The sequence below is a fragment of the Barbatula barbatula genome (genome assembly GCF_947034865.1).
Source record: "Barbatula barbatula genome assembly, chromosome: 25".
Classification (NCBI taxonomy): domain Eukaryota; kingdom Metazoa; phylum Chordata; class Actinopteri; order Cypriniformes; family Nemacheilidae; genus Barbatula; species Barbatula barbatula.
In genome coordinates this window covers 6,852,438-6,867,499 of record NC_136788.1, presented here as the reverse complement: position 1 = coordinate 6,867,499, position 15,062 = coordinate 6,852,438, and the positions used below count along the sequence as shown (strand labels likewise).

The 15,062-nt window shown below is 38.0% G+C and overlaps 1 protein-coding gene across 1 annotated transcript in view; it reads right to left on the bottom strand.

The window, feature by feature from the left end:
- The window catches only part of abtb2b (ankyrin repeat and BTB (POZ) domain containing 2b), a 64,229-nt gene that overhangs the window by 39,060 nt on the left and 10,107 nt on the right, over window positions 1-15,062 (bottom strand). Inside the window, exon 3 of the mRNA XM_079450164.1 lies at window positions 995-1,144. Within this exon, the coding sequence (XP_079306290.1) occupies window positions 995-1,144 (150 nt within the window). The remainder of the gene's footprint in view (window positions 1-994; window positions 1,145-15,062) is intronic.

Below are 15,062 nucleotides of genomic sequence, written 5' to 3'. Positions count from 1 at the left end.
CTTTGGCAGAGATGTCCTCAATGTGTGCAATAATGGGCTAATCGGGTGGAAGAGATAAATCCCATTGGCACTATCTCTTTCCCCATTGTGCTTAAAGAGACGACACCGGGCAAATGTGTCTCTGTGTGATACTTGAAAAAATCTGGTCTCTGTTGAGTGTTATCTGAGCTCTCTGACAGGTGGAGATATTAACCACAATCCGATGATGAAGAATTTGACTCTGAATGTATAAAGAGGCTGATAGAAGAGAGATGTCCTTTAAGCTCTTTGGTAAATTCTCAACCTTTTTTCGACTTCACACATATTTTCACAGGCATAGTATAGACCACTTTGTGAGATGTAAACACTCGTCCAGAAACACTTCGGTTTCATTTTTATTTGATTTTACATATATAATTACACCGTAAAGATATTAATTTAACATTCAGATTCCTTTACACATGTTTTGTTTGTTGTAAGTTTTCCAAAGGGGTCTATAGCATTACTTATTATTTTATTGCATTAATAATCACTTTAACCTTTTTTGTCATTTTTTTCTTTTTTCTTTGTTGAGCGATACTTAGTAAATGAGTTTTTAAAGGATATATATATACACATTATAATATATACATACTATATCAGATATGTATACATAAACTACTATTTAAAATAAAATGTATTTTAGAAGTGTTACTTCGTTTTGCTAAACACCAACTGCTTTGTCAGTACAATCATGTTGTTTGTCACGCCAATCAAGTACACTAAATTGATTTAGAAAATATGTCTTTCTTTAAAAGTTGAACTGCATTTCAGAGAATAGTTTTAAAAAGCCCTTATCAATGTGTGTCATACTGTAAGGCATTGGCATGTAAGAAATGTTCATAAGCTAAATGACATCATAAGCTTGACTGTGACCTTTATGAGTCATATACATTACGGTACAGTAGATTCATATTGCTCATTATAGACAGTATAACTGTCTGAGGAGAGAGGAAGTGAGACAGATAAAACTCACTGAGCTCTGAGATGCTGCCCACACATGTAGCCAGTAGAGCCTGTTCCAGCGTCCGGAGCTCCAGCTCAGCGTACGCGTCCTCTCTGCTCTCCAAACCTGTCTGTCGGCCTTCTGTATATGGACTGAAATGAGCAGGAAGTGACAGAACACCTGAAACAGAGAGAAAACTAGTTAAAATACTGCCATTACTAGACTTTACTAAAAGAAAAGGCGCATTTAAGTAACGTTTTGCACATGACGAGTGGTCTCTTGTTAACATACACATTTGCTGCGAAGTAAGAAGTTTGAATCAAATTCGTATTCAATTAAAAGATCGGTATAGAGAAAACAAAAAACGGGGCATTTTTTGAGGGCTGCCTAACCACATTTAGACCAAAGACAAATCGGAGACATAAACACAGTCCATAGAGTGACATCTTGGCAGATTCTTGGCATCCTTGCAGATGCAAACTTGCCATCACAAAACAGTCATATACAAAACCACCTGTTGTTCATTTGCAGTATACCGTAGATCTCAAATATACTACAGTAATGCTGGAAAAAAACACGATTGTTTATTTATCAAACCACAGCTGCCACCTTAATTAAAACCTCAACAAATTACATTTCCACACAAACCAATTTCCAAAATTGCAATGCTTCAGGGAGGACTAGTGTGCACAAATACAATATATATATATATATATATATATATATATATATATATATATATATATATGTGCGCGCAGGGACTGCCATTAACATCTGTGTTTGGCTAGTGTCTAATTATATAACTATTTATATATATATTTAGTTTATGTTCATATGCATTGATACTATAATCTTTTTGTCTAATAATTGTAATAAATAAGCTATTCTTTGAATTGTGTCTTTATTCATTATTATTTTTATTAAATAAACAATTTGTTGAATGGGTCCTGTAGTTTGTAGTTTCGCATTTAAACAAATCATATGGTACATTGACATCTAGTGTTGGAGCTTGGTACCGCAGTCTAAATAACAAATATTGCAGAGACAAGTTTAGCCAAGTAACAGTTCTTCTCGGTTTCTTTTCTTATTTTAAAGACTAAATACAAATGAAAATGATTTATTGTGAATGGCTGAAGGGCGTCGCAACAGGCTGGTTTGTTTTTGTTGCTTCGGCTTGTTAATTGAAATTTTCAGCAGATTTGTTTATATACCTGCTCACTGACTGCTCGTCACTTTTGTCATTTTTGACTGCTTGTCCCTTTTTATGCATTGCAACTTTAATCCCAATGCATTACAAATGTTTCTGCAAGATACTGTTTTACAAAAGATGCGTTGCACAAGGTTGCTACAGTCACTTCCTCAGTAAACATTTGCTCTGACGTCCACAATTGTTGTTTTTCTGGAAGAACCTGGTGGTCCAGTCTCAGTGATGAGAACTGGCGAGTTAATGGGATCTTCCCTGTAGCATCTGACAATTATTCTCATTAAAGTCTTTTCCGTGTTAGAGCGATGTGTCATGTTCTTTACTGTAATTGACCCGCCTGCCAAATGAAATAATTGTGTTACGATGGTGCAGAACGGTTTCATTAAGCTATTGACTTATGGTACTATTACATAACATGACGCATGGCTCCTTCAAACTCTTCCTCTTTCCTCTCCAACTGAGATGTTTGAGACCGACTGACTCAGAACTTGTTTGGATGAAGAACTGATTCTTTGTAGATTCTGGGATAAAGCTTTGTTTGGCCTTCAGGGGTGACATCCCTGCCAAGGAAAAGGAAACAAGCAAGGAACCCTAACAGGGACGCACTAACAAAGCAATATTGTCCCATAAGAACTGTTTCTGATTTAGGGATAAATCAACACAGGAACACTAGATCATTGTTTTAAGGTGCTTGGATTTACAAAATAATACCCGTATGGCTTCCATCAAACAAAGGTCAGAAAGGTGGCTCCACTCTTCACCGATTCACGCCTCTCCGGACCGCTCACAAACACCACAACCGTAAATTCCAGTACACGAAGCTAAATGTTAGTTTACAGTAAACACCCTCTGATGTTGTCTGTGATTTACGTTTATAATGGCACATTTACAGCCTCAGGGTGACTGACTACCACCAATACTGTGAAATGTGATACAATATCAGACTCAAAAAGACAAAAATAGCATTTTATATGAGTGAACTAAAGATATCCAGCCATCCCCTTTGCTTCATGTATCGATGCTAAACGGTTCTGGGTGGTTGCCAAAGTGTTTTGGATGACAGTTTGGGCACTTCTATGTTGTAGCTATTGTGTTTTGGTGATTGTTAGCTTTTTGTTGTGATAGATAAAAAAGTATTGTTTGTTTTATCCACCATTCGGGCGCCAGAAATAAACGAAATATAAAATGTGTTAAATGTAAAATAGAAAAAAGATCGTACCTGGAAAATCTGTAAAATTACTTTTTTTTAAGTGCACTGTATGTCTTTTTCTTAAATGGTTCAAATTAGGCACCAAAGAGCAGAAATACCAAGTATGAGAAATATATCGATATTTGTAGACGGGAGTATCACTGAATATGAAGATTTCACTATGATTGTATGATTTCCTCATCTGTTCTGCTGTAAATTCAAGACAGACGGTTGGGTATAAAAATATATTTCTTGGTTAAATCCTCATGGCTTTTTAATGAATTGGGGTTGGGATTTCCAACAGTAACGTCAAAGAGTTCCTGGTAAATAAATGATTACCTGACGTCCCATTTCAGGATCGGCTCTGTGGCTCATCATTTTTTATCACGATTGAATTACATATGTAACAAATACATGCACAGATGCTTGGACATCTACCCGCAAACACACACACAAACATATGCTGTGGTTGTTTCCAGCAGTAGACATCACTGTTTATCAGAAGCTTTAGATTCCATCAGATGAGATTCAAAACCTCTCTGTGAAAGCCCAACCCACAACAAATTTGTCCAGCTGCACTGAGTAAAACTTCTGTGTGTGTGTGGTTTTCAGTATGGAGGGCATGACAAAGCCTGGAGTATTTGCTGACACTGGACGTTCCATTACAATAGAAATTTTACAATGAGAACACAACAAGCACAAATAGGTTTATAATGTGTGAACAGTTTACCGACGGGGTTATAAGCCTTTTATTTAACAAGCTTTTCCAAGTCTTGGTGTTGTCAGAAGAGGTTTGTGGCAAATTATTAACTTTACCTTCATAAACATTGAAATATGCTACTTGCTTACTAAATGTTTTTTACTGTTTACTACAGTAAATCACTATATTTACTCATGTGGGTTGATTTTAAAATGACTCTTACACTATGTCTTAACCAGGTGCACACACATTTATCATTTATCCTAAAAGACCAATGTCAATTTAAACAGTAAACCGAGGGTCATATTAATTTGCCATATGGCATTCATCTTCTGTTACCAACTGCGCATAGTCTCATCTGTAAAGTCTCGCCAAATTCAGCTAAAAACAACTTTGTCCCGATCCAGTGTCACGCTGACACTATTCAGTATTTCATGCTATGAATGACTGACAGCAGGTATGCATCCAATCTGCTCCTTTTCTGAACACTTCGCACATCATTTTCACTTTTCTGGCTTTTGCGAACAGCTATAAATTTCGAAGCAGTCAGTAACGGCGAGAAAAATCCCACGAGTCCACACCCGGCCTGAACTTCCGTCAGCCTTTCCCAAAGCACGTCCCAACACACTCATACATAAAGAATGTCCTTGCCTTGTGTGTTTTGGATCATCACTACTGGGAGACGAGTGTGATAAAAGAGATCTCTCGGCCCAGCTTGGTGTTAAGAACCAGCTGAGGTGAAAATACATTTTTTTATTCAATTTTCACACCCGGCACCAGACCTAACATGCAACAAAAGACAGACGGACGGACTTCCATATGAGTGTATATGAATCTATTATTTAAAGAATTCCGTCTCACACGTCCAGTAACAACAGTGCCGTCCGTATAGAAGGCATTCCTGCTGGCTAATTGGTCTGGAAATATAGATGTGTTTGGTCTAACACCCGTCAGTTGTTCCAAAGTGCGTATCCGAGTGTGTTAAGTGTCTCTCTCCTTCACAGGCCCAGAGGTCTTGTTCTCTGATGTCTAAGTGGCCTTTCACATTCAACGAAGGCCACCTGCTTCAAAAACAAGCACTTGATTCATAAGGACCATGGTCAACTTCACAGTCATTTCCTGCCGACCAGAAACACCGTTTGTGGAATCATTCAAAGAAAGATCAAAAAACAATATGAAGGTTGAAATGTCACAAAACACCGGACCTGTTTTAGGGCAGTGCTGCCCACACATCCAGAAACAATGGGATTCCAGATGTCAACTTTTTGAACATACGGATAGTGTTAACCGCACCTTAAAACAGCTGTTTCGTAGGCTGCGGGTCATTAATATGTTTGTAATGCCATTTAATAGAAGGAAGTACTGTAGCTACTGTAACAGATAAGTTACATCAATGTACCGAGCAAATAAAGCGACTTTATGACTTTATAATTGTAGATCGTACTAAAGATAACATAAATATGCATAATACCTGATGCCACCCCTGGAACTTCTTCCCGAAAACGATTCCCATATTAAACACACAAATACACATTAAAACACAAAATTGAAATATATACGTTTATATTTATGCGTTTGGCTGATGCTTTTATTCAAAGCGTCCCACGGTGCATTGCACTTTTTCATTCGTATGGAATTGAACCCATAAACTGTGCAATAAAAGATCATGTTCCATGAAGATATTTTGTTAACTTACTAAAGTAAATATATAAACACTTTATTTTTGTAAGTGAATGCCACAAAATCGTGAACAAGTACGACGGGAAACACACCTACAAACTTCACGCGCTGCTGTCCGCTCTTTGGGAATTACCAACTCAAGTTTGGCATCTATTTAAAGCATAGAATTTCAGCTTTCAGGTTCATCTACTCTCCACAACGTCATTACAGCGGTAAACCCATAGACAGTTTTCGAACAATCCTGTTTCTTATAGCAACGGCCTGCTTAAGCGCCTCCGATTAACAACTTCAAAGGCGATTTTCTCAATATCTTTATTGTTTTGCACACATTCCAGAGTGTTAAATAGTTGTATCTCGGCCAAATATATTCCTATCCTAACAAACCGTTTATCAATGCAAAGCTTTCATATGATGTATAAATCCGAATTTCAAAAAATGTGCCCTTATGACTGGTTTTGTGGTCCAGGGTCACATATATAGAGTGTTAGCTAAAGGTCAGCTTTGTTAAGAATTTAAGAAGGATTAGCTAAAAAATGCACGCAACACATGTGCAATGTTTATAAGGACACAGCCCAGAGAATGCCTACAAAAAAATTACCACATGAGAGATCCGATTATACTTTATTTTTGTTTTAGCTTTTTTACGCATTTGTAAATTCAAAAATAAAACTTGCATTCGCTGATACACTGTAGTATGCCTTTATACCAAATAACTCAGTGTCCAACAAATACCCCCCAAAAAATTTCAATTTTGTACCAAACATTTCATATTTAAATTTTTTAATCATTAAAAGCAGATACTGTGGGAATATGCAGCCTTCGGGACATCACTACTGGCGTATATGGAAGTAATGTTGTTGTTTGACAATGTGTAATGTTGCGTTAACAGTCGAGTTACAGCAACTGTGCGCTTTGAGGGTGGTCACCGGTGGGGGGGTCTTTTGAACAGTAGGCAAAAATAACTTGAGCATCTGTCTGGCCAGGTTGAGCACTTGTATCTGTGTGTGAACATTCTGGTTTAAATCATTGAGTTCAGATCACTTTATAATTTTGTTAGGATTAGGATGCTATTTTTCCGGTCCTCTTACTTAAGACCTTTGAAAGATCTAATGCCGCAACCTGGATGATTATTAAACATTTTGCTCTATGGTTTTATGGCTCATGTAGATCCTGTGTTATGAATTCCAGCCAGATGTGGAGCCAGTGGTTTCTTTTCATGTTTACAAGAGATTACCACAAATTATTTTGTTGTTCCCAGGTTCCAGGTAATAGATGCAGTACAGGACCATAAGGACAAATTTTCCTCTGCTCGTAACGTTACAACGAAATACAAGATTTTGTTAGATGGCCATCACTATTCATTGCCAAAATGTTCAGAGGGTTTTTACCATGTAGTCTGCATGTAGTATATGAGTAAGAGTAATAGCTATGCTTACCCTATCAAATACCATTTTCAACTAATTCGAACTGACCCTGACATTAAAATAGCCTCCGAGTTCAACATTTTCCCCACCCGATAATGTGCAGAACTGTGTGTAGTCGCCTCCAGAACAGAACTTCCATGTAAGAGGAGACCCAAAACAATTGGCCTGCTGTTTTGCCTGTGAGCGATGGAGAAATGGCAAATCTGATGGGCTGGGAACGTCAGCATAAATGGATGGAAATTTAGAATGGTGTCAAATGTTGATTTTATTTTCCTCTCACTCACTCCCTCGCTTTATACTTGTTTCCTCAGATGTCCGGTCTTATGGCCTGTCACCTCATTAAACAAGATGTTTCAAATAATACACACGACTCAATGAGACCAGTGTTTCAGCAGGACTGTCTACAATACATTTAATAGAACAAGAATGATATTTTGTCTAATGGCACAGCTAAACACAATGTTGCTTTAACCACCATGAATTAAAATATGCTACAAAGCTTATTTCTTACTAAACAAAATGCATTTTTGTATTACACAAACTGTCTCAGGTAGTGTTTACATTACCCCGTTTTCGTACGAAAACGGCATTTTGAAATGAAAAGGATCCTCATTTATATTGCCCTTTCCACATGCGTTTTAGAAAAATCTGCGTTTACACTTCACCACTGAAAGAACGGGGTTTAACAAATCAGGGTAGCAAAAGCAAAGATACAGGCGACCCAATCAGTAAGGGGATGTGGTCAACCACTCTTGTGTATTATAAAGTCTCAGTTTTCGTCCGTTTACATAGAAACCCAGAGTTTTCAAACTACAACAGGGTCTGCAGCGCTTCAGTTTTGGGGGTCGAAAACTCCAGAATAGTGTAAATGCCAGGCGTAATCGAAGCAAGAGTTATGTGTTTTTCAAAGGAAAACGCACTAGTATAAACCGTCTCAAGTTTGCTAGGGCAAGCCAAAATGTATCTTAAAAATTATTTTATTATACTATATTACTTTTCTTATACACAGTGTTCTAGATTAAAAACATTAAAATAATAACATTACAAACATTACTCTTGTATAGTAACTTGTACGGCATTATTTGTGACACAGACATTAATGATGTGGCAGTGAGTTTTACACAAATAAGCATTAAAAAACTTGTTAAAATCTGCTTAATGGTTTCCATTTGTTTTTAATCTTAAAGAAATGTCCAGTTAACAGAAATCAATGCGCTGCAAACCAGAGCACATACGTTCTGACAAACCCCCTTTTAAAAATCAAGGACCTCCTCCTAAGATCTTAAACACTACAATAGAAAATAATGGTGTGGTTGAGTTGAAACATCACAAGTAAATCTTGTAATGGTCGTCCACCATTTTATAGTGGAAACCTAATTCATACCAGGAAAAAGACCCAAACCTCACTTTCCTGGCACAGAGTTTGTGATATTAAGATCAATTACACCGTTTAATATACTGCCTGTAATTACAAAAGTTCACCCCAGTCCGAGTGCCACACAGCTATAAGTTATATTTTCCAGGAGAAGTTATTAAAACGAGTTTATACTTCATTCATTCTCTCAAAAGTTTAAGAACGAAATACAGAAAATAAGATCAAAACCGAAGCTACTGAAACACTACTGTTGTTCATTAGGGTTTTTCCGTTCAAAAGCAGAGGAAAATCCAAATTTCCCAAATCACGCTCATGACAGCAGGGTGTATCTTGATCCTCATGGCCCTGAGGGGAAAGAAGCTCACAGATGTGAAAAATCATCCCAACACTCGGTGCTTTGACCTCTGACCCTCACACCTATATGAGTCAAACATTCTGTCTTACAACAGTGTAGCCCATCAGCACGAAAAGCAACCCCCGGTGCACGAAGGGAAACAAAGCTCCTTTGTGGCTGTCCACCCAAACATGTCATTCATAAAGATATCATTGTTTCAACTTCACACATGTACAGCAGAAAGGTAGAAGTCGGTTTCTGAAATCATGATATGCCTTCGGTTGCAGTTGCCTTGAACAACTGTCTGTATCAATAGCTCTGCTGTGTTTTGTATGCGTTCCTGTGGGGATCCTGTAGATCCTGTGGGGTAACCCTACCATAAAATAAGCATTCTTCATGTTCATTTTATAAAGCATACTCAAGTAGTTCAAGTATATTTTAAGTATACTTTATGTAGCAAGTACACTAACATCAATGTCCTACTATACCTATAAGTGCACTATTTCGATACTAAATTTAGACAGCATTGGTCCTCTATTTGGTCTATTAAAAGTATATTTTTAAGTGTCTTTTAACTGTAACAGTACTGAGTACACAATGATTTTCCCATAACTATGTTTTTGTTTGAATTGCATCTACTGCTGAACGGATACTTGTACTGATTGTTTACTAGTTCAATACGTTTTTAATAGTATTTAATTTAATATTTTAATATATAAAAGTATACTTTTAGTAAACTATAACTGAAAAAAGTGAAAAAGGTGATTAATATGCTACTCAATCAAAAGAGTAACCACAACTACTAGCCAAGTAAACATAGAATACTTGAAGTATATTTAAGTGTATTTTAAATATATTTTTATCAGAGTATATTTCTAGGAAGTGTATACACAAGTATACTAATTGCACACTTGAATAAACATTTTTGTAAGGTTATTATGGGTAAGCATGGGGTTCAGGGTCATGGATCAATATCCCCCCAAAAAAGAGTGTGTGGCAATGTGGAAATCTTACCTCCGAAAAGTTTTTTTTTTACAATACTCAATTAACAAAGGATTGCGTTGAAGTCCACTGAGAAATAAACAGCAACAGCTGCTGAACCTGTTTCGTTTGTTTATAAATACGCTCAAGGTACAGCTGATGTTTTGACGCCATAATACGAGACAGTTGCCGTCTGGTCATAGAGCAACCAGACAAAATACAGACCTCACCTGAGAACTGTCATTACAGGTGAGGTCCCTGTTGAATTAAAACTAAGTTCTCACTGATCTCTAGTAGCTATTGTAAACTAAAGCACTGCAGTTTAACGGAAACCTGGCCAAGAGCCACTTCTGTCATACTGGACGGGCTTCGATTTATGTGCCCTGACAGAAGCGTGAGAGAGAACAGCAGAGAAGTTGGGAGTGGACCTGCTACAGAGGCAACGCTGTGGTTTGCAAACTCGCCACAAATCATTCAAAGACACTCATGGCTATCTCTGAGGATTTCAAGTTTTGCCATTCTCCACCCTCAAACTTTCTTTTAGTCTGTGGCTTGTACGACCAGAGAAAACAAGACCCAGACCTGTTGTATGCCAATGTCAGAAGGCATAAAGCTTGTTTCCATCCATAGACAGATGAGACCGCAACTTGGTATACCATCAAAACATACAAGCCAGTCATCCGGTGGTTGCTGGTTACCACTAGAACTGTGAGAAACTGGACAAATGGGCGGATGAGACTCCTAGGTTGCCTTGGAGGAGATGTACTGGGACAAGTTGAATCATGTGGTCAGGACCTTAAGAGACTCGGCTCCTGTTTTACAAGCAACATCAATTTTGTGCCTTTCCCACGTAAACTTTCTCAAGAATAATCAAAGGATACTCTGGAACTTGAATGACCTGCTAAACAAGAAGTAGACAGTTTTCATATTTTAAAGAAAGGAACGAAACAAGTTAAGACAAAGCTGAATGTGAACAACAGTGGATTAGCTGGAATACAAATGTAAAAAAAACAACATTGAAATATTATCAGGGCATGGGTAGTAAGCTCAATGTGTTTGACAGATTTGACTCAATAAGTGGCTGAAACTTCCTCCCCCCTCTTATTTCCCAATGGGTTTGTTGGAAAAAGGGTAGCATGCTGGGGGGTTTCTGACCCACTGCCCCTCCTCCACTAACTCTTGATCTCTCAGTCTTTCGGCCATTCACTCTCTTCCAAACCCTCACCCACCCCATTCCATATCTCCACCCAAAGTAAGCTCATAGTCTCTTGAAAACCTTTAAACACATAGATCATGAAGACATGCCTGAAGGTCAGGAGGTTTCTACAAGCAACTATAGCCAATGGCCTAAAGCTTTTCAATGAGGATCCTTTCCACTTCATGCCATAGATTTGGTTTAGTACCTATCCTGACAGGCTGAGACCAATTGAAATTTTCATGGCTGTTAGAAGGCTATTTCCAGTTTGGCAACCTTCATGAAACACAATGACTTCTGTCTCCATAGGTGGGCCCTCTGTCTTCCTTGATAAACACATTCAGATGTCACACAGACCTTGCTTGGTTTGAGGACATGAAGCTATTGCACAACCTGCCCTGAGCATCCAATGTAAACATATCAAGCATGCTCATAGATGGCCGTCATACTCTTCTAAACTCCACCTGTGCCAGAATCCCTTATTCTCACCATCATGTAGACCCAGCTGTCATCACTACAGGTGCCTATTGGAGGACCTCTTATTGTGACATCCTTAAATGGCAACTGTTCTACACACATAACCCCTGACCTTATTCTCTACAATCACAAACAGACACAGCAGGGTAAACAGAAGCATGCTCATTCAAATACCACTGTGTGACCACACCCCCCCTCCTGGACACAGAACAGAGCGGAAGGAACCAGGCTCTGGTCCCAGAGGAAAATGGACTGCTTTTCCTCCAGACTAGTTTAATGGAGACGATTAGTTGGGGGCGAAACTCAAGATTATAAAAAAATCTAGCTCAATTTAAAAAAAATTGTTTGGGGTCTTTATTTCAACATCTCATTGGAACAATCAGCTTATCGTCAAAGTTGAAAGTTTGTTCGAGTTGACCGCTGTTTGTTACTCCAGGACTTAAGTACTAACCACATTATGTGGTAATTAAAAGCAAAACTGCATAGCAAGCAGCAGCTTCATGCTTGTTCAGGGTTTGGTGATGGCAATAAGAAAGCTGCGGCCCAAAGGCCCTTGGGGCCACCCACAGACGGCCCATTCAGGCACATGACCCAGATGGAAAAAACAAAAAAAGTAATTCTGGAAAGGCCACTACAACCTCTCCTAAAATCTACCCATCTGCGTTTGCCACAAAACACTAAAACCAGGACTTGAGGCAAGACATACCCCTGTTTAGTTCCTACAGACATATTTGGAGCGTAGATGGTCATGTTATAGGCGTTTCCTGCCCTACACGGGGTAAAGAAAAGGTCAGACCATTTTGTTTAATATTTTTCCAGTCTAAGACAAACAATATTGCACTATCGTATGCTCAAACCAAATAGCAGGCTTTCCAACAATGTATAGCCACGTGTAACACCATCTGTTATACTTCACATTATACATTTTTTTGAGAGATTTATTGACATGTACGTAAAGCAACTTGCAATGCGTCAATGCTCTACCAATTGTGGACTAGAAAAGACACAATTAGTTGTTGTTTTTCTCTAGGTAAGTTGAGAGCTACAGATCTTTCTATAAAGTACTAACTATTACCTAAAAACAAAACCAATTAAAACAACCCAAGCATCTTAGTTATTTAAACAAGAAACACAAATAAACCATAAAAACACAGGCTTTCAGAGTTAGCTTACATCTATTAATACCGCAGCTAGCGTCTGTGCAAACACCTAACCCCCTGTCCCGAATTTGTCTTCATTTTCTCCTCCCTTCAGGTCTGATAATGTGCTAATAGCACATCTTATGCAGATCCACTACACCATTACTTCTTAGCTGTTTTTCTTCTATAAACAGCCAACATATGCATAGGATGAACAGCCGAGGTTTAGGTTGATTGTGCGCTACATGGTGATGCAGACTCATGGGATTCTAGGCTGGCTTTGTTTTTTGCCATGTGTGCTAGTTTGTCTACTGCCTTCTTTTGACACTGTAATTATCAGTCTGTTCTACTAGTCCTTTAATAACAGCAGGATGCTGAAGAAACAGGGATGGTGCAAGTCGCGAGCTAATCTAAGACTTAAGATAAACGTGTAAACGTGCTTATGTGATCTAATCACTAGTGGACAGCACTAAATAGAGGCCAATGGTGACTGCATAACGGAAAACAATGTCTGCAAATGTCCATGTCGAAATTGTAATGGACAACTTCAGCGAGACGCATCACATATCAGATAACTCTAAACTTTTGACCGATGTTGTATATACAGTGCCCTCCACTAATATTGGTAGCCTTGGTAAATATGAGCAAAGATGGCTGTAAAGAAATAAAAAAATCCCTTCATTTGATGGAAGGAAAAGCATTTGAAGTAGGGGAAATATCACATTGTAAAACATATGTTACAATTATTGGCACCCTTGTATTTAATACATTCTGCATCTTCAATTTGTAGGAATAAAATGGTAGGAAAAAATGTTAGTCTTGTCTTTTCAGATGAGGTTTGAGAATACATCGAGTGTCATTCCTCAAAAAATAATTGATCCACATCCTTCAACTGTTGGTGCTCCCTCTTCATCAGTTCATCCCACTCATTTTCTATAGTGTTGAGGTCAGTGAACTGGGATGGCTATGGCGGGATCTTGATTTTGTGCTCAGTGAGTCATGTTTTGTTGATTTGGATGTTTGTTTTGAACCAGTGTGCTGATGGAAGATCTAACCACGACCCATTATAATATTTATATAAGAGCAACTCAGGTTTAGATGTTGTATCTGTTGGTATGTCCAGAGCCTCTGGTATAAAAGTAGGTCCACAACAATGAAGATCTTGCCATATATTTCACTGTGGAACAGATTTCCTTTATTTTTATATTATTTTTCTGACACAAAAATTCAACAAATTTCTGCAATTCTATATGGGAATATACTTGGGAGATATTTTGCTCAAAGGAATTTCTAGTGATGCCAATAATTGTGGCTAGAATGTATTAGAGAAAAGAAAAAAATAACAATATTACCCCCACTTGAAATATTTACTTTACTTGAATGAAATGTTGGAATTTTGTAGATGTTTTTAAAAATAAGATCAAAACGAGAAACAACGCAGATTTATTTTTACAGCCTTCTTTACTCATATTTACCAAGGGTTCCAATATTAGTGGAGGGAACTGTATATTGTTATTAATAATACACAGTCCCTCCGACAAAGGGGTCCTACTTAGGTCCTCCATGGTATGTATACTCTTAAGGCCCATCCATAAAAATGACCAACATGTATTGACACACTAATGTATGTAGTCAAAATTCACCTCAAAAATCCAATCATTGAAGTCGCAGGAAATGCCTCCGAGACATCTGCTAATAAATGGACTTCCTTTGCACTTGGTTCACAAGCTTCTCTTGCAGATTTTGGAAAGCAATAAGTGCTAATTGTCTCTCACTGCTATTTTAGGAGACTGACTGTGATCAGACCACATGTGTTCTCACATACAGTGGGGTTCTTCACATAAAAGCAGGTGATTTTATCAGTTATGAGAGTGAGCATTCAAGTCAGAGACTCCACATTTACTGACAAACAGAGACATCAGAAGACCCATCATAAATAGAGATCTTTGCACTTTAACAGGAAATAAGACAATGCATATTTTCCGGCCCCTGTGTTGAATAACTGCTTCCTTGGGCCCTTTTTCCTTCCTTGATTTTCCCTAAGAAACCTCTGAAAGTTATTCTCTCCAATTTCCCACGAGTTTCAGTATAACGTTATGAGCCCTTTGTGGTTACTCCATCAACCGGACCTGGCAAGGACCTGGCTTAGGTCTAATAGGTCTTTTAAAGATGCTTTTTAGAGGAGCTTGAACGGTATTTCTGTTCTCCTTTTGAAAGGCGATAGTCTTTAAATACTAGGGATACACACAGCCAGTTTACTGAATCCTTACCTCAGCTGGTATCTCTAAGCAAATTTCTCAGAACTAGACACATTTTACCTTTATTTGTATCATGAGATGTAAAACTAATATTTTTTTAAACCCTCAGGACTGATCGGGATTGTCCACATATCATAAAAAA